General features: G+C 44.6%; 1 protein-coding gene across 1 annotated transcript; it reads left to right on the forward strand.

Moving 5' to 3' along the window:
- Positions 1–128: 128 nt before the first annotated feature.
- Positions 129–18,355, forward strand: srp68 (signal recognition particle 68). The gene is made up of 16 exons (XM_076292891.1): positions 129–239; positions 734–800; positions 976–1,089; positions 1,406–1,601; positions 3,066–3,148; positions 3,708–3,817; positions 5,203–5,285; positions 5,686–5,826; positions 11,867–11,965; positions 12,094–12,158; positions 12,700–12,853; positions 14,937–15,031; positions 15,146–15,275; positions 15,402–15,477; positions 15,661–15,713; positions 16,334–18,355. The coding sequence occupies exons 1-16, from the start codon at positions 152–154 to the stop codon at positions 16,559–16,561; spliced, it is 1,782 nt and encodes a 593-aa protein (XP_076149006.1). The 5' UTR covers positions 129–151; the 3' UTR covers positions 16,562–18,355.
- Positions 18,356–19,656: the final 1,301 nt, after the last annotated feature.

Consider the following 19,656-nt stretch of genomic DNA (forward strand, 5'->3'; position numbering starts at 1 on the left):
AACTATCCTATGAAAAACATTTGGATTTTCCCAATGAAAGATGGGGGGGTTTGACTGCTTGACAGACTCTTGCGCATTTCTTTGACTGTGACCTTAGAGATACTTCCGGGGTCACTATCACTACATCCTCCTAATACGTGTTAGCACGAAAATGGCCGCAGACAAGCAAAGTGAGATTAAAACATCGAGGATGGATGAAAATAAGGAGAAATCTGTGGATGCAGGCCTTGGACTGGAAAGTATCCTTAATGAGTACTGGATGACTTTAAAAGACATTTCATTCTGTATGTTCCAAATGGCAATAATTGCTATGGTCTGTCATGTGTTGGTAGATAGCAAGCTAGCCGGTGTAGCAAAGCTTTGGTAGCTAGCTGGGGGTTTGCTTTATCTTAAGCCTACGTGTCACTAAAAAGCTAGTAACCGACAACATATTTCATATATCAGCTAAAATAATTTTGCATCACTCTTATGTAATATGGATGTTGGCATTAAAACATTGTACGTACCCATTCATAATGACTTTGCTAATGTTCCGAACATGAAAATTTAACAGATGGGTGAAAAAACATGCTGGTTGAACCATAAAAGCATTGAAATGAGTATGTTATTTGGTGGTAGATGTGATTAAGTTTTGGTATCAAAGTAATATGAACAATCTTGAGATTACAGCTAACGTTCCTATGGCTGTCACATCAACACCCCCTGGCCTATTGCCCTTAACACTTAATACCAGTTCTCCAGATCATCAAGGAATCACAGCAACAACATGGGCTGAGACATGGAGATTATCAGCGATACAGGTAAGGAAGTTGGCAGTGAAAATTCTACAAGCCGTGAATGAGAGGTTGATATCAACATGTCATTGGGTTGATTAACCATATGGTTGCTTATAGGGCCATATGACGTGGCTCTGGTTGCCTCTTATATTCCGATGATCTTTCAGCTATGAAATTCACAACCGTCTTTATTTCACAGAGGCTACTGCTCGCGCCGCATGCGTCGCCTGCGGAAAACTCTTGGTTTCAGAATGGGCAACAGACACAAGTTCACAGGGAAGAAAGTGACGGTGGAGATGCTGTCTGACAGCAGGTAATACCCTCAATATAGGAGTGTGAAGACCATTTCAGTGTATACTAGACTGGGTATTCATATCTGGATTGGATTGTGCCTGTACAGCAATAGTAGGTTTGCTCGCACAGCAACTCATCAATAAACCCATTTCACAGTGTCCAGGGGTCCAGCCTCCCTGACGTTAATGATGCCATAATTGGCAGGGTAAAACGTCTTCCTGTGTCTCCTTTTCCTGTGAACTGTGCTGGGCTTAACCACACTCTATCCCAGTTGTGGGACTGAGTCTGAGTGAGTGGTTGAGTTTAACCGGGCATGGGCTGGGGCGTCCCCTCAGGTACCTGCTGGTGGTGCTGATGGAGGCGGAGCGGGCGTGGAGCTACGCCATGCAGCTGAAGCAGGAGGCCAACACGGAGCCGCGCAAGCGCTTCCACCTGCTGGCCCGCCTGCGTAAGGCCGCCAAGCACGGCGAGCACCTGGAGCGCCTGTGCGAGAGCCCGCGCGTGGACGCCAAGACCAAGCTGGAGGCCCAGGTGAGTGGGTGGGGATGACTGACTCTTTTATGGGCGGGTGACACTTTTATGGGGGGGGCTTAATTGGTTGCACAAAGACCAAGCCAGGATGAGCAGACTCGGATTCATCAAGCCAGGTGAAACCTATCCTGGATAAGTGCGCGCTCACGGCTCCCTCAAATAGACCCCGCCACCGATCACAGATTCACTGATTCACCATGCCAACTAGAGCGGCTTCAATGCTTCTTCTACGGTGTAAAGTAGGTAGCGATAGCCTTTTCACAACAGCAACAAACAGCAACACCTCTGTTTAGGAGAATATTGCAACTAGTGCCGCGACCACCACGCGCGAAATGGTTACGCCGCTCCTGCACGTCACATTGTCGCATGACGGGTCGGGAATGGCGAGTATGTAAAAGTTAATTAATGATCACAAACGTTTATATAATGACAGTGGGTCTAGATATATGTGATAACAATGTGTAGTGGGCAGTGGAATAACTATTGGTTTCCGTTTTTGGTGACTGCTGACTGAGATAAGGGATGAGATTAAATAGATCCTGGAACTTAGCCTGGTCTGGAGCAGGCTAGCTCCACAGAATAAATCGCCATGGTGACTTATACCATAACATATCCTGCTGCCCCCTATCCCGCTTTTGTGCAACCGAATCACGGATAAATTGAGCCAGGATAACCGATCGATATTCCGGCTTAATCCCTTATCCTAGTTTTGTGCAATGGGCCCCTGTGGGGTATGCTACGAAGCACGTTAGACATATCGAGGCTTGACAAAGCCTTGACTCAGGGGTATACGTGAAGTGATACTACGATAGCAGTTATGTGATATATTTGTCAAACTAGGCTTTCAGCTCAGATCTGTGCGCGTTCTCGGTGTTGAGATGACGTTGGCCAATCGTGAAATGTGGAGACGCACAAGACCGCCTCTATTTAAAAACAATTACTTCCGCATTCATGAGCGATAGCTTAATCTACACTGCGGTCATTTTTTGTGTCTAACCTATAACATCAAATAAATCCATTGTTATCAGTTGTTGTGTGGTATGCACGTCCATAGTGGGATATTTGCACGCACAGCACTATTAAAGCGCATTCAAGATCTAAAATGTTAGTAGAGGCGGAGCTCCACCTGTAAGATATATGACAGAATCCTACACGTGAGAACTTAGTTTTTAAGACAATTGATTGGTCAGTGGGTGGTAGATTACACGATTTGAGCTATAACTTAGCACATAACCTCCTCCCGACCAGGTTTGGTTGACAGCATAAGATACTATGGTGATATAGCGACACTAAAACAGATTCACTTTCGTGTCACAGCATACCCTGGCTTTGAGCGCAACATACCTCGCTAACCCACTAATCGAGATTCGTAGTATACCCCACTGGTCTTGAGAGTTTGTTATGGATACGTTGAGGTCTGTTGAGTGGTAATTCATCTTAAATGGTGGGTTTGGTTTCTTGTAGGCCTACACTGCATACCTGACAGGAATGGTCCAGTTTGAGCTGCAGGAGTGGAAAGCTGCGATGGAGGCCTTCAACAAGTGCAAGTGAGTCTTGGCAGTGATGACTGACTGACTGACAGTCTACAGGCTTTGTACGGTAGTGGGTGAACCGCTGGATAGCAGTAAGTGTTTTGATAAGGAGTTGTCTGCCCGTAGAGGAATGTTCATGTTGTGTTGAGGTTTCTGTTTTCATTAGCGCAGCCGTGGCCTACTGATTAGCGCTTCGGACTTGTAACCGGAGGGTTGCCGGTTCGAACCCCGACCAGTAGGAACGGCTGAAGTGCCCTTGAGCAAGGCACCTAACCCCTCACTGCTCCCCGAGCGCCGCTGTAGCAGGCAGCTCACTGCGTCGGGATTAGTGTGTGCTTCACCTCACTGTGTGTTCACTGTGTGCTGAGTGTGTTTCACTAATTCACAGATTGGGATAAATGCAGAGACCAAATTTCCCTCACGGGATCAAAAGAGTATATATACTTATATTATACTTATACTTTATACTTTTATACTGGAATGCACACATACTGGAAGCTCTGGATTCAGTGTCCTATCCTACAGGAGTGCAGCGTTTGTGATGAGTAACGGTGCCTGCTGTGTTCCCCTGTAGAACCATTTATGAGAAGCTGGCCAGTGCCTTCACTGACGAGCAGGCGGGGCTCTACTACCAGAGAGTGGAGGAGATCTCTCCCAACCTCCGCTACTGTGCTTACAACATCGGTGAGAAAGCTGGAGCTGCTCATGCCCACTCACACACACATACACACAAAACATGTTTCACGGTCTTCCTTGAAAGGTCTTCCTTACTGAGAAAAATTGTAGCATAGTGAAATGTTTTACGCCTAACGTTTTAGGCCTGGTTATTATGTAGGGGATAATGTTTTGTTGTGGAAAGCTTGTGGATCTTCAAAGAACATGTCTTGAAATTGATTTGTCACCATTTTGTGGCTTCACCTGAGAAACAAATAGCTTACCACACAAATAAAACTTGAAATTTTCAGTTGCATAGCAACATATTACTTTCTGACAGACATTCACTTTCAATATGATATCAATAAGTCTGATAAGTAAGCAGACTACTTGTGGAATGACATAAAACGGGTGAATCAGAAGCATTGTTATTGACAGCAATCATTTGTTTTTTTTTGTAGTGGTCATTATGTAAGGGATAATGTATAGAACACTGGTCATTATCTAAGTCCCAACCGGGCGAACAGGACCCCGACGTGCCAGCGTATGGGGCTTGCTTCGTCCTGAAGCAACCAAATAGTTAGCAACACACACACAAGTTCCATTGCAAGAAGTGACCGGACTACTTGCGTAGTGATATGAAAGACGTGAATAAGAAGCAAAAACCCATTTTCCTTGACAGCGGTCTGTTATACATAGCAACGGTCTGTTATGTAAGGGTTAAAGGCCGCTGAGGTGTCCTGTTATATGAATTAATGGATGAGGGGGAGACAAAGAACTCCCTGACGCGCAACGGAGTGAATTTCCTCCGCCCGAGTCCATTAATTTCGTATAACAGGATACCTCGGATGCAGTTATTCTTATCTTGCTGATCACCCGGTTGCCTCTATAGGAAATAATCATGCCTTTATAGCATGCAGAGGAAACAAGCAGTTCTGTTTAAAAAGAAGCCGACTTGTTCAGCTTGTTGTACAACTTTCTTTGGCCCTAACAGCGATAGCATGGACAGTTAGCTTGTTTACAGTTGATACATTGTGCATCCAGGCTCAACCATCGTCCTACTATGGTTGGAATAGTTACCATTCATAAGCATTTATATGGAATGGTGATTGAACTTTTTTTTTTATCAGATCTACTTCATAGGTGTCCTGTTATTCAGAATTAAAAGCCACCCCACCAGCCAATCAGAAAAGAGTATTTCTTCTCTCCAAAATGATCACATCTCTGTTGGGAAGGCCCAAGTGAATGGAGCATTTTCAGCATTATGAAGAGCTGTGTAATCAGAAATATCTGACCTTCGATCATTTTATCAAAATATCACTCAATTTTTTCGCTCTCTCTCTCTTTCTTTCTCTCTCTCTTTCTCTTTCTTTCTCTCTCTCTCCCTCTCTCTCTCTCCCCCCCCCACACCCCAGGTGACCAGAACGCCATCAATGACCTGATGCAGATGAGGCTGAGTGCGGGAGGGAGTGGGGGCATGATGGCCGAGAAGCTGGAGGTCAGAGACTCCCCTCATCACACATGCCTAGACAATTACACGTGTTACTCGTATATGACATAGCATGTTTATTTGGTTTTCTGGGTTGCTGCACCTGTAAGCAGATATAACTCATCTAGTTCTTAGTGAATCATAAGCATGCACATACTAGTGTAGTCACTTATTGTATTAACTACATATAATTCCTGTGGTTGAAAGTGTGCTCATACATATCTTCCACAATGTATATATTGTGTAAGATATACCGTTTTTAAGCATTCAGTATCCTGCAAAGTCCTGCAAAAACGTCTATATTAGTTCATTATACAACTATAAACGAAACTAATGGTTGAGTCACTGCATAATGGAATTTGCTAGAATGCTTTTCTCATGTCTGGGTTGTGTGTGTTGTCTGAGCCAGACACTAATCACCCAGACGAGGGCCAAGCAGGCCGCCACCATGAGCGAGGTGGAGTGGCGAGGCCGCACCGTGCCCGTCAAGATCGACAAGGTGCGCATCTTCCTCCTGGGTCTGGCCGACAACGAGGCAGCCATCGCTCAGGTGAGTCTTCTGCCCCGCCTCTCAGTAGCAGTGAAGAGATGTCCCTCATCCTTTCATAGCCCCAGTATGTGGCTGGCACATGGGGTTTATTCATATCAGACACTGTAAGCCTTAGAAAAGGAACAAAAGTGCCATTAGCCACCAAGACACATCTGAATGAGTAAAACATTGGCTTTCAAAACAATGCTCTCAGATGCTGTAGACAGGTCTGCTGACTGAGCTGCAGCCACACCCAACTGGGGCAAAGGTGCTGCCCTTACCACAGGTTTTTTCCAACCATTCTCAGTCAAAACCGGCTAGACTCATAATTAAAGAGAAGAAGGGGAGGCAAACTACACTTTTAATCTTCGAGTGTGAAATGACCGTCATCGTGGACCTTTGAGTTTAGTCTTGGTTGTTGTGGAGCTGTGGAGCTCTTTTGTCATGGTCTTTGCTCTGGAAGAAACATCGTAGTTGTGAGTCTTGATAGATGTGCTGAGTGTTTATGCACAGCCCTGCTCATAAACATTCTGTCTCACACAGGTGGTAATTACAGCTAATAGACCTGCCTGTTTGGCAGGCAAGCGCCCTGGGTGTGTACCTTTCAGGTCAATCTTCTTTTTCTTCTTCTCCTCAACATTGTCTAGGCAATCCCTGCAGTTGGATCAGATAGATGTGATAATAGTATTGGTCTACATTACCCCACTAGGTGGAGCTATTCCACCCTATAGGACCAGACAGACACACACACACACACACACACACACACACACACACTCACACACACACATATTCGCAGAGTGTGAGTCAGCAAGAGGGCGCGGCACTTGCGAGTGTGAGATGCAGGGAGCGGCCCAACCCAGACACACCCTCTCCAGGCAGGCAGGCAGGCAGACAGCTCCGAGCATTGGCATGTGACTCCTCCGGCCTGCATTCTCCCCCATCCCATGATGGCAGCCCAGCCGAGCCGTCAGGCCTGATGCCTTGATGTCGCCTCAGCCACACACACACGCTCACCTCCGCCCCACACACACGCTCACCTCTCTGGGAAGCAGGCAGTAAACAGCCAATCCGGCAGTCACAAATCATCCGTTTATTTCTAATGCATAGCATAGTAGTATCAATGTGCCATGCGCTCTGCTCATCCTTCTAGTGCAGTAACAAGTGATAATGACGAGGTGTTTTAGAATTCTGGCCAACAGTGTTTTTTTTAATGTGTGCATTTTTTACCTGCTAGTAGCTACTACAAATATAGATCATAGATAGATAGATAGATAGATACTTTATTGATCCCCAAAGGGAAATGTTAAAAGGGAAGTCTTAATGTTACCTATGACTCCCTCCCCTGACTATTTGAGGTAGTCTCTGCTAATATGCTCATTTACAAGTGTTGCTAGTTGACCCCTGAGGCATATACCCTGGTGTCCCTGTGCCCCTCCTCTTTCTCTCTCTCTCTCTCTCTCTCTCTCTCTCTCTCTCTCTTTCTCTCTCTCTCCCAATTTCAATTTCAATTTATTGTGCTTATAGAGCGCCAAAACATTACATGTATCATGGGGCTTTACAGATTGTAGGCAATCAGAGAAAAAAGGAAGAAAAGTAAAAAAAGAGAGAGGCCCATGGGTAACAGGGGAGAGGGGAAAAACTCCCTAGAATTGGAGATACATATAGGAAGAAACCTCGAGCAGATCCACGACTCAAGGGCCTGACCCATCTGCCTAGGGTCAATACAGGACAGTAAGGTCTGTATACATGACAAATGCATATGATAGTCAGGTGTAGAGAATAAGACATGGTGTCAGGGTAGGAATTTCACGGCGGCCACGACGGCCATGGCCGTCGTAGCCCCTTGCGTTGGCCGTGAAGCCCCTTTGAAAATCATAGGTTTACAGGCCACGGTGGCCTTGGTGCCCCCTTCTTACTATATTCTGCTTTGTCCTACTAATAGCGATTTTTATTTAGCCTGTGGCCTGTCAAAATAATCTTAGCATTCACAGCGCAAATTAATTTAGTCTTTTACGCAGTGGAGAAAGTGACAGCGCAAGAAAGTGCGTCAAAATTCACCCATTCTTCTCAGTTGAACTACTCACGAAGTAGCCTATTCATCACACAGACATCACAAGTATCACATGAAAGAGCTTTTTCTCAGCTTTTAAACGATGTTAGCCGATAATTGCTGTGTTAAACGGTTCGCGAGAAAAGTAAATAATATAATTCAATTTAATCATACATTCTACTGAAGGTTTTGCGTCCATGATCTCCCTACCCATTCATCTCGGTGGAATACTTCACGAACCCTTCTTTTAACACATGACAAACCACATTTCAGAATAAACAGCAGACCTTACCGAACACAAAGGTGTAAAGCAGTCCCCTGTACAGTTAGCCGTTCCAGAATAATCCAGTTTTGAATTTGCAGTAAATTTCGACATGCATGGATGTCTCCAAATTTGGGCTTTAAGTTTTACAATGTGTTTAAATTGTTCCACATGATTTCATAACGGGCCAAATACAAAATAAATGTTACAAATATCGCCTAGATATTGGTAAATCAGAGGACAGCTGACTAAGAGTTTGTGAAAGTAGCCTTAATGATCACAAAATGCTAAGCATGCATCTAGGCTATTTGAGTTTCTTAAAGCTGAGCTGTGCTACATTTAAATTGTTCAATACATGATTTCACAGCAGGCCAAATATAAAATACATTTTATATATAGCCTAGATATCTGTTTTTATTAGATGATCAGATGATTTACAGTTATATGTAATATGTCATGTTTCATGTTTTTGTAATGTTTCATACAGTGATGCAGGTCTACTGCAGTGAATAGGCTAAATACAACTTTGATCATTTTATAGCCTACTACTGTATAGTTAACTTTGGCCTTGGTGCCCTGACATGTGGCCTTTGTGCCCCCCACCAAATATGCCCAACTGAAGGCCAAGTGGCCTTGCCCCCAGAATGGTGAAATTCCAAGCCTGCATGGTGTTAAAAGCACTTGAGCTGAAAGTTACAAGAGGTGGGATGATTACGTATCCGGTTTGATAATTCATTAATGCTAATTTAGTGACAGAAATTTCAAATAGTCCGGCGTTGGATTTGTCCAGTGGAAGGGAGTTGTCAAGGGGCATGTGGTGGGTCGGCAGACGGGCCAGGAATCCGGGCAGAGTTGTCATATGCAGGTGATTGGTCGCTAGGCTGTACGGGCCAGGAATCCAGATAGGGGGACAGTAATAGGGCAGTCGAGAATGGGACTTCAGGTGAGATGGGTGAGAGGAGGGTCAACACACGGATGGTTGACTGGTAATGATATATCTCACAAGTGAGGTACAGTAAGGGGGAAAGAGAGATGTAAAATTGTTAATGTCAATAAGTAATCAGTGGTATATTGTTACAGTATACCATAGTGAGAATAGGCAAGAGAGGGAGAGTTGAGAGAGAAGAGGAGAGGGGGGGGGGGTTGTACGGCGTGACACATGAAAAGTCCATGACAGCACTATGCTATAGCAGCATAACTAAGGCATGGTGAGGGGTAGTCGACACCAGCGCAGGTATGGTCAGTGACCACCATCGCACGCGCGACTGGGGTGCCAGTCACACGAGGACTCAGCAGGGTGGTCCATTCCAAAAATCCCTGAGGTGGGTGAAGTTCCACACCGCACCATACCTAACTATGGGAGGCAGTAAAGAGATATGTTTTAAGTCTAGACTTAAAAATAGGGAGGGTGTCTGCTAGTCGAATTGAGGAAGGGAGATTATTCCAGAGGAGGGGTGCGCGATAGCTGAAAGCTCTGCCTCCTACTGTAGTTTTTGAGATTCTTAGAATTACAAGAAGGCCAGTATTCTGTGATCGTAGCGGTCTGGGTGGGTTATATGGGACTAGGAGTGCCTGGCCATTAATGGCTTTGTATGTTAGAGTAATATTTTGAAGTCAATGCGACTTTTAACAGGCAGCCAGTGTAGAGATGCCAGGATAGGGGAAATATGTTCATATTTTTTAGTTCTAGTGAGTGTGCGAGCAGCTGCATTTTGTATAAGATGTAAGCTCTTTACACAGGTGTTATTGCAGCCAGCGTATATATAGAGCATTGCAATAATCAATCCTTGAGGTGACAAAAGCATGGATTCATTTCTCAGCGTCTGGTAAGGATAAAGACTTCCTTATCTTTGAAATGTTCCTTAAATGATAAAATGAAGTTTTGGTAATCTGTTTTATGTGATTACTTAGTGATAGGTCTTGGTCAATTGTAACTCCTAGATTTTTAACACTTGTGGATGAGGATAGTCGAAGATCAGTAAATGTAGCCTGTGATGAGGATAGGATATCCCTCATCTTTTTAGGACCTAAAACCATGACTTCTGTTTTATCGGAGTTCAAAAGCAGGAAATTATTTGTCATCCATGTCTTTATGTCTCTTTTACATGTGACAAGTTTGGCTAACGGAGTTAATTCGTCAGGTTTTATGGAAAGGTATAGTTGTGCATCGTCTGCATAAGAATTAAATTTAATGCCATGTCTCCTAATTTCTGAGCCTAGAGGAAGCATATAGAGAGAAAATAACAGGGGCCCTAGTACTGAGCCTTGAGGCACCCTATATTTTACCATAGTCTGGGTAGACGGTTTATTGTGAACCTGTACAAATTGTCTGCGGTTAGAAAGGTATGATCTAAACCAAGCGAGTGCTGAGTCTTTAATGCCTATCGAATGTTCAAGCCTGTGGAGTAGTATGTTGTGGTCTATGGTGTCAAAGGCAGCACTGAGGTCCAGGAGGACCTCTCTCCCTTCCTCCATCTCTCTCTCCCCATCCTCATCCTCTCCGTCTCTGCCGGTCGGTCACTCTCACTGTAAGGGAACCGGTTCCTCCGGTACGTCTTGGCCATGTAAGGCGTTGTCATGATGGCTCGGCTGAGACTGTGCCAAACCCAGGCCTAGTGCACACACGGGTAAGGCAGTTTCACCGTGCCATCACAAACAGCCCATTAACGACAGCGTCTGCATATTTTGACTACCTTTTTGTTTTTGTAGCTCACTTCTTGACTGATACTCTTAAAGAGAAGACTGCTGACGGCAGATATCAAAGCATCCATGTTGATTCACTGTACACAAAGTACCAAATGGCTAAAGGGCAATACCTTGCATAGGTTTATGCACTATAAATGAGTTATCTCATCTTCTCATATGACAGAGTTATCTGAAAATCAAGGCTCGTAAAATGTTAATCCGTATTGTTCTTTTTGTGACTACAAGCCAGCTCATTATTTACGCATTTGTAGCTTGTATGCTTTTTGCATCCACATATTGTAGTAAAAAAAACAAAAAAAAACCTGTGTGTCTGTAATAGATGAAACAGTCTCTCAGTGACTTAACTGTAGCATTTCTGCTTTCACAGGTATGCATATGAAACCTGCCCAGTCACATAGCTTCCATTCATAAGCAGTCACATATCTGTCATTAGTGAAGGTTTTTGCACACCCACATATCCCTGGTGAAATCCAACTTAAGCCAGAATGTGTAGAATGAGTCTCATGCACAATGTCCATTCATGCCGATCGAGGCTCTCCCCTTTTGCGCTGTGTAAACATTCCAAAAGGGTTTAAAGCCAAAACTGCTCTTCACTGTTCACCTCTATGTGTACAGCTCCGGTCCTGTATCTGGGAATTATACATCTGATCTGGAATTTTAAATATTTATGCTGATTGTGTCAGTGTCGCGTGTTCCCAGACGATAACCTGAGGTGCCTTTTCAGGAAGAATGTGTACCTCGTGCTAACATCACGACCAAGTGCTCGCTCCCATGTCTCTGATTTTGTTGTTAGAGTTTCTTCATTTGTCTGTTGATTCTTTATGTCCTACATACGTATTGTTTTTGTCCTTTGTATGCTGTCCTCATATACTTAAATGAGCTGCCCAGGGATGCAAAAAGCACATTTCAGCACAAACTGACAAATAAAGTTGTATCGTATTTCCGGTAAATTCTACTGAAGATGAAATAATGTGTTTTATTATTTCTAACATGCTGACGGTGACGTTTATTGTGTTCGTTTTTGTGTTTGGGCCCGCCAGGCTGCCAGTGAGGAGACTAAGGAGCGGCTCTACGAGACTCTGCTGGCGGAGTGCAGGGACACCATCCAGGCCGTCCGGGAGGAGATCAGGATGGACGTGGTGAGCCTTAACGGAGGACAATCACATCACATGCCGTTAGCTCTGGGTGGTTCACAGGCCTATCATGAAACGGTCAGATGAGGCATTTGTTGTCTGAAAGTGACCGTATTGTCGATGTTTGTTTACAGAAAGCCAGAGAGAGGGCCTCGGAGACAGAGGGAGGCAAGGTCTCTAACCTGCAGTACCTGCACAGGTGTGTTATGCCCCTGCCTTTGTTGGTGCTTATATATGTATCTACTGATGTGATGGGTCCCCTCAAGAGCTTGCCCTCAGCCACCTCTCTTACCTTGAGCGTCCTTTTGCCCCTGTCCACCTCAGCCGCCTGTCTTACCCCTATGAGTGTTCTTTTGCCCCTGTTCACCTCAGCCGGCTGTCTTACCCTTATGAGTGTTCTTTTGCCCCTGTCCACCTCAGCTGGCTGTCTTACCCCTATGAGTGTTCTTTTGCCCCTGTCCACCTCTGCCTCTTGTCTTACCCCTATGAGCGTTCTTTTGCCCCTGTCCACCTCTGCCTCTTTTCTTACCCCTATGAGCGTTCTTTTGCCCCTGTCCACCTCTACCTCTTCCCCTATGAGTGTTCTTTTGCCCCAGTCCACCTCTACCTCTTGTCTTACCCCTATGAGTGTTCTTTTGCCCCTGTCCACCTCAGCCTACTGTCTTACCCATATGAGTGTTCTTTTGCACCTGTCCACCCTCTTAACCCTTTGCGTATTTATTTGCCCCTGTCCACCTCAGCTACCTGACCTACATCAAGCTGTGGACGGTGGTGAAGCGTAACGAGAGCATGGCCCACACGCTGCAGGCCAAGCTCAAGGAGCCGCAGACGGACGAGAACAAGAGGGGGCCGCGACCCCAGGACCTCATCCGCCTCTACGACATCATCCTGCAGGTACCCCACTCATCAAACCACATCACGCCTCACCAAGTCCCCAAGCCATGACCTGGGAATGGAATTGGGCTGCTCTGTTGGTAGTATTGAAGGAATGTTTCATGCAGATTTGGTAGCAGTTGTAGTTATTAGGTATGAGCTACACCAGGTGCGTAACTGAAGCGTTCCGTTCACGTAGTGTCTGCTGCAACAATTAGCTGCCACTATAATCCAGTGTTTCCCATACATTGACTTATTTGTGGCGGCCCACCACAATATCAACATTGACCACCACACAATGATTTTCCATGTTGTACTATTTCAATTCATCATTCATCATTCGTCATTGTAAAGCTATGTTCACCTTTGCGCAGCCTCTCCTTGTGTCTCTGTCTCTCAACGAATCTATATGCACGTTTAAAGAAAACGTTAACAATCCTGGAAGGCATAGAAGATGACTGGCTAAATTGTGCTTAAATCTGGTTAGCATCATACCCCCGCACTAATTTGTTAAAAACTTTTGCATTCAAGTTAATTCTGCAATCCTACCACCACAAATATAATTAAATTATGTGGGAAACACTGTAATCAATGGAAGTAGCTACACCAGACGTGATAGCGGAGCGTACGTTCGAAAAAAATAGACCAATCTTTTAAAATGGATTTTACGCATTGCGAACGGAACGCTTCAGTTACGCGCCTGGTGTAGCTCATACCTTAGTCTCACCACACCTCACCTTGAGTCTTTCACTTAGTTGTGTAGGTGTGGTTGTGTAGTAGTAGTCATTAGTTGGCACAATGCCACACAACTTCTTGTGTAGGCCTAGCTTTCCAAACTGGCCTATTTCAATGCACTGCATATGTTTATGATTATTCTATTAAATACTATGTAGTCTGTTATTATAATTAGTATTTTTTATGTAGGCTTTATGACTTTAAACTGTTAATGTAATGTTTAGTGATGTCACTGTACGTCGCTTTGGACAACGGCGTCTACTAGAACTATGAACATAAACATAGACATAATAGACGTAGAAAAGAATGTTGCAGAATGTTCAAAATGTTGCAGAACGTGCAAAACGTTCCTTAAAAATGAAGGCGTAGTAGAGATGTTGAGTCATGAGAAGTTAGCGGCGAGACATGACAAAGCAGACGATTGGCTTTTGACCGCAGCCTTGAGGCTAGAGTGCGTGAGTAAGTACACGCTGTGACATTAGCTCTACGTGAACACTTCAGCATGGTTTTTTCCAGTCAGGCCTCAAACGGGACAAAGCTCACCAACGTGCTCCTCAGTGTTGGATGAGTTCTGATCTGACCCAAGCGGCCCACGACACTGCTGATGCGGTCTCAGATGGTCAGACGTAAATATGGGCCCTGAGCGAGGATGAGTGGTTCACAGCAAGTTAATCCCCAACCAAGCTGATTAAGCATTTCAACTTTTGTTCTTATGTTCATTTGGGACTGTTTCTTTTTTTTGGTGTCTAACAATTTGTATTGTTTTGTATACAACATGCAATGAATTTGTGACTCTTTTTGTTTTTGGATGTTTCCTTAGTATGCATTTCAGTAGAATGATATGTAATGATTTGCATGAAACCCATTTGAATCGTTGTAGGCTACTGTTTAAAAAGGCTATACTTTGTTGCTGGCTGAATGGCTTGGCAACAGCACATGTATGGCACTGTTTGCTGCAGCAAATGGTGGTGTGATTTTTTTTTTTTTTTTTTTGCTCCACAGCTTTAGTCACTTTACCCCTTGTAGCCTGTGAACTTTAGGTCAGGTCAGTGCAGTAGTCCGATAAACTGTACAAGCATTGGCGTTCTCACAGCATGTTTGATCAGTTTGGAGTTGTGACTTTTTCCTTGACTCTGATCCAACCAGCCTACTCTCCCAATTGTCATTCGTGTTACGCTTGACAACATAGTTCTTCATGTCCTGCCAGCAGTTCATCAGGGCATGTTAGTTTTTTTTTGTTTCAGTCCCAGCCACACAGAGGTGAGCTCTTCAACTGTGTTGGTGGTTAGTGCCAACACAAAAGGGGGCGTAATACAGGAGGTGAGTTGAGGTTTGTGTGCTAATGGACTGTCACTCTCCCTGTCTGTAGAGTCTGGCAGAACTGTCTGCCCTTCAGGGAATGGAGGAGGACCACACTTTCCAGAAGGAGGTGGCCCTGAAGACCCTGGTGTACAAGGCCTACAGGTAAGTGTGCATCATGGCCAATGGGAGGCTGTCTGCTTGGTCCAGGTCTCCACAGACCTCCTGTCCTGATGGTCGTTGGTGCCTCATGCCCCCGCTGTTGTCCTTGTGTTCCAGGTGTTTCTTCATAGCCCAGTCCTACGTGCTGGTGAAGAAGTGGAGCGAGGCCCTGGTTCTGTACGAGCGAGTTCTGAAGTACGCCAGAGAGGTCCAGTCCCAGGCCAAGAACCTGAACAACAGCCTCAAGGTAGAGCTGTCCTAACAACCGTGAGATGGAGGTCTCATGAAGGAAAAAAATGTGTACGTTTCTGTCATACGGTGCTGGTGTGTCTGTTATATGTGATCTCTCTCTTTCTCTTTTGGACTCTCACAGGACCTCCCGGATGTCCAAGAACTTATTGCTGAGGTTAACGCTGAAAAATACTCTCTCCAGGCGGCGGCCATCTTGGGTGGGTTAAATACGTCGTCAGCCATTTTGTTATTCAGTTTCCTAGTGACGGACATGACCTCATGTTTATGTGTTAAATAACAGTCTCCACTGTGACATTCAGATCTCCCATGCAAGTGACTATGTGTGGTGTTCTGCGTGACATGACTCACAAAGTGCGTCTGTGGGCTTGTTTGTATTTTAGACAAAGAAGATGTAGCGGAAACACCCACTCTGCCTCATGTGAAAGACAACAAGGTAAGAACGAGAGGGAAGCAAAGCGGGATTATTTAATAACCAGCGTACATTTATACATCAAAGCAACAAAATGCACTAAATAAACTCTCATACAGTGTAAAGTAGTTTACTGTTTACTGAGTTTACTGCAAGTGCTTGATGATGTCCCAGTGGGTAGATACAGTATAATTTCCCCATGGCATAATATTTATATACAGGGTTCCCACGGGTCATGGAATTTCTGGAATATCATGGAATTTTAGAAAGTCTATTCCAGACATAGGAATTTTATCATTTTTGGAGCAAAGTCATGGAATATCAAGGAATTCTGTTGTAGCAATCTAAAATGTACTTGCCAAAATACATTAATACAATTTTATTTCCACACAGAATTGGTGTATATCGTGTTATCAGCTTTACAGCTATTTATTCATCTCCCGCTCTAAAAAAAGATTCTTGACCGCTATGCGGGTGAAATCATTGGTCGGTCTATTGTACTATTCATTATATAGTAAGCCATGGAAATTCTTTTTTTTTTTTGTCATGGAAAAGTCATGGAATTATACATTTGACGTGGCAACCCTGTATATAATACATCATTCTGTTTTCACTCACGATCCTGTTCTCCCTCCCCCCTGCAGCCCCTCTCCGACCGATTGGAAGCCTTCCGCCTGGATCCCACCCTCGTCGGCAAGCAGCCCAATCTGGTGGAGTTTCCCCCCGACTTCCAGCCAATCCCCTGCAAGCCCCTCTTCTTCGACCTGGCGCTCAACCATGTGGCCTTCCCTCCTCTGGACGACAAGGTGGAGCAGAAGGGCAAGGGCGGCCTGACCGGATACATCAAGGGCATCTTTGGCTTCGGCAGCTAAGTTTGCGGCGCAGGCCTCTGGTGGTCGTGCCAGCGCTGGGCTGTGTGAGTCCCCCGAGCACCGGCTTCCTCCAGTCTCTGAGTTTCCGGCTGAGTTCCGCCACGTACATCTCAGATTCTAGAGACTTCCGTGCCTGGTGTTCCTTTTGCTCATGCAGCACACCCAGACACCTCCCTCACACAAACACAACGTACACACACACGCACACACAGATGCATATAAATGTTCCCTATTGCTTCTCTCTCTTCATTTCTTTCTTTTTCTCTCTCTCTTTTTCTCTCTCTCGTTCTGTAGAGAGAACCCCCCCCCCCCACCCCCTAATTTATCTTGTTTGATTGAGTTCCATTTATTTTTCAATCCAAGTCTTATGAAGCGCCTTCATGTTACCCAATCTTGATGTCCGTGTACAACAAGCAACACTGACCGCCAATTACTGTCAATTGAAAGAAAGTGGAGAATCTCCATGCAGGATCAGTCTCTCAAGCATTTCACCACTCATATGAACACTCATTTAAAGGACACAGGGTGATTTACGCGACGAAGCCATGAATTTCACACAGTGCTTTTACGGACAGTAGAACTAGCATCGCCATCAACTGGAACAGACTTCCACACGCCTCACGGAGTCTTTTCACCATCTGTCTGTGTCCTGCATGTCTTCCTTCCTCTGTGTCCTGCATGTCTTCCTTCCTCTGTGTCCTGCATGTCTTCCTTCCTCTGTGTCCTGCATGTCTTCCTTCCTCTGTGTCCTGCATGTCTTCCTTCCTCTGTGTCCTGCATGTCTTCCTTCCTCTGTGTCCTGCATGTCTTCCTTCCTCTGTGTCCTGCATGTCTTCCTTCCTCTGTAACTCCTGCATGTCTTCCTTCCTCTGTGTCCTGCATGTCTTCCTTCCTCTGTGTCCTGCATGTCTTCCTTCCTCTGTGTCCTGCATGTCTTCCTTCCTCTGTGTCCTGCATGTCTTCCTTCCTCTGTGTCCTGCATGTCTTCCTTCCTCTGTGTCCTGCATGTCTTCCTTCCTCTGTAACTCCTGCATTGTAAGCAGTCTAGTCGAGCTAGAGAGCCATCACTTAGCCGATCGTCATCTCTGACGATACGCCAATGATAGCAATAGTGACAGTCCAGTGACAAAGACATGCCACACTGTTGTCGTTGTTACGGAGAGGATCAACAACTTCTGTCAATGTTCAACCATCATTCAAGAAGAATAATGCAAAGGAGAACTTTCTTTCTTCCTTCTTTTTTTGGAATCTCACCATCTTTGAGCTTTTTGTTTTTTGTCAGTGTAGGGCTGTAGGTGTGGCCCGATGCGTGTCAAACCGTTTTCGGAGAGGATTCTTTAGTTGAGCGCCTAGGATATAGCAGATCGCACCCCATACGATCTCTTCACATGAACCAAAGTGCTTTTTTTTGTTTTGTTTGTAGGGGTCAGTTGGGATTGTATCAGGGAAAGTTACACGGCAGGCTCCCTGCAGCATTTAATTTCTCCTCAAACCCACAACTGACCTTTGCTTCGACAGATAGTCGCTTTTGGGCTTGTTGTACCCGGACTAACCTTTCCTTTTTATTTGCAATTTTAACTTTTCTTTTAAGGACAATGTGAAGATGTCTTTTGGTCAGACTGTGGTGGTCACCAGATGGGGAATGGATGCGGGTAGAGTTGCTGAACCTTTTTTGTTAATCCAGTAACACGTGGGTGTAAAGAAATGAAGACCAATGTATAGCAGAGATTATTTTCATTTAGGTCGCTACGGCCTCTTATGAAATTAAAGAACAGCTATGTGCACCACACTTAACTCTTTGGTGTCTGTGTCATTGTCCTGTCTTCGGAGTTGCTCAGGGACATATTGTCCAGCGCTGAGGGAATGACCATTATGGTCATGAAGTAAGTCAACTACTGTAAATAAAGAACGGTAACACTTGACGGTATCGACATAAGAGTGGCGTGACCGTCATGAACACATGAAATCTAAACCTAACCCTAATCCTAACCCTAACTTGTTATGACAAAAACCGAATGTCACTTAATAACAGAAGTGTTATGTCATAAACGTTTATGACTTGTTTATGACATTCATGACAGTGTCATGTCACTCTTTATGTCGACACTGTCAAGTAAGATAGATAGATAGATAGATAGATAGATAGATAGATACTTTATTGATCCCCAGGGGAAATGTAAGGTCTCAGTAGCATACAGACAACCCACACACATTCACTAACAGCAGAAAAAGTAATTAAAAGTATATAATATAAAAAAGTAAAGTGTAACCTAAAGAACATTTAAAAGTAGTAGGTGGAATTGAAACCAATTGACCTGAAGGTATCCTATCTAAGCTCTAGAGCCCTGGAGTGAAATGGAATTTTTTACAGCCAGGGAACCGCTGTGTGTCCTCATCAATGCAGAACTAAAGTATGCATGCCTCTTAGGCTTTGTGGAGTGCCATCCTGTTGACAGTCTTGGCCACTGTGGTCCAAAACGTGTGTGCATATTTGTGTGCGAATAGGCATTTGGGCGTGCATCTTTACCTTGCTGAATCAGACGTGCTTTGACTTTAAGGAGTGTGTGTGTGTGAGAGAGAGAGAGAGAGAGAGAGAGATTGAATGTTTGTCATCTGACAATACATGGGTGTAGACTCTGGTAGCTTTCCTCCCAGAATTCCTTTGTTGATGACTATCTTGGCCACCACAGATGGCCTTGTCAAAACGGAATGTCAAAAGACATGAGGAAGTGCATCCCAGCCCAATGGAATGTTTGTAAAGTTGTGTAGGTGTATGTCAACTTTACCAATATTACGATTATGAAATATTGACTGTGCCAAAACTGATTTTCATGATTAAATGGAATGTTGGTTGTGGTTGTGTGAGGTCAGAATATGCATATACAATGTTGCATGCATGAAGTACACGTGTGTGTGCAAATTTCTATGATTGAATGGGATATTTGTGTGTGTGTGTGTGTGTGTGTGTGTGTGTGTGTGCGCGTGCGTGCGTGTGTAGATATTGATCAGTGTTACATTTATGAAGAATTTTTCTACGATTGAATGAGTACAGTAATTTACTGTGTATTAGACGCATGATGGCGCTTTATGTCAAT

This window comes from Alosa pseudoharengus, unplaced genomic scaffold (genome assembly GCF_046254945.1).
Source record: "Alosa pseudoharengus isolate Yale_2024_CS ecotype anadromous, Long Island Sound unplaced genomic scaffold, YU_APseudo_1.1 YU_APseudo_1.1_scf_1, whole genome shotgun sequence".
NCBI lineage: Eukaryota > Metazoa > Chordata > Actinopteri > Clupeiformes > Clupeidae > Alosa > Alosa pseudoharengus.

Coding starts and splice junctions, on each gene's coding strand:
- srp68 (XM_076292891.1), top strand. CDS start 152: ATGGCCGCAGACAAGCAAAGTGAGATTAAAACATCGAGGATGGATGAA. Junction 3,818..5,202: donor CTACTGTGCTTACAACATCG/GTGAGAAAGCTG, acceptor CCCACACCCCAG/GTGACCAGAACGCCATCAAT. Junction 5,286..5,685: donor TGATGGCCGAGAAGCTGGAG/GTCAGAGACTCC, acceptor TGTCTGAGCCAG/ACACTAATCACCCAGACGAG.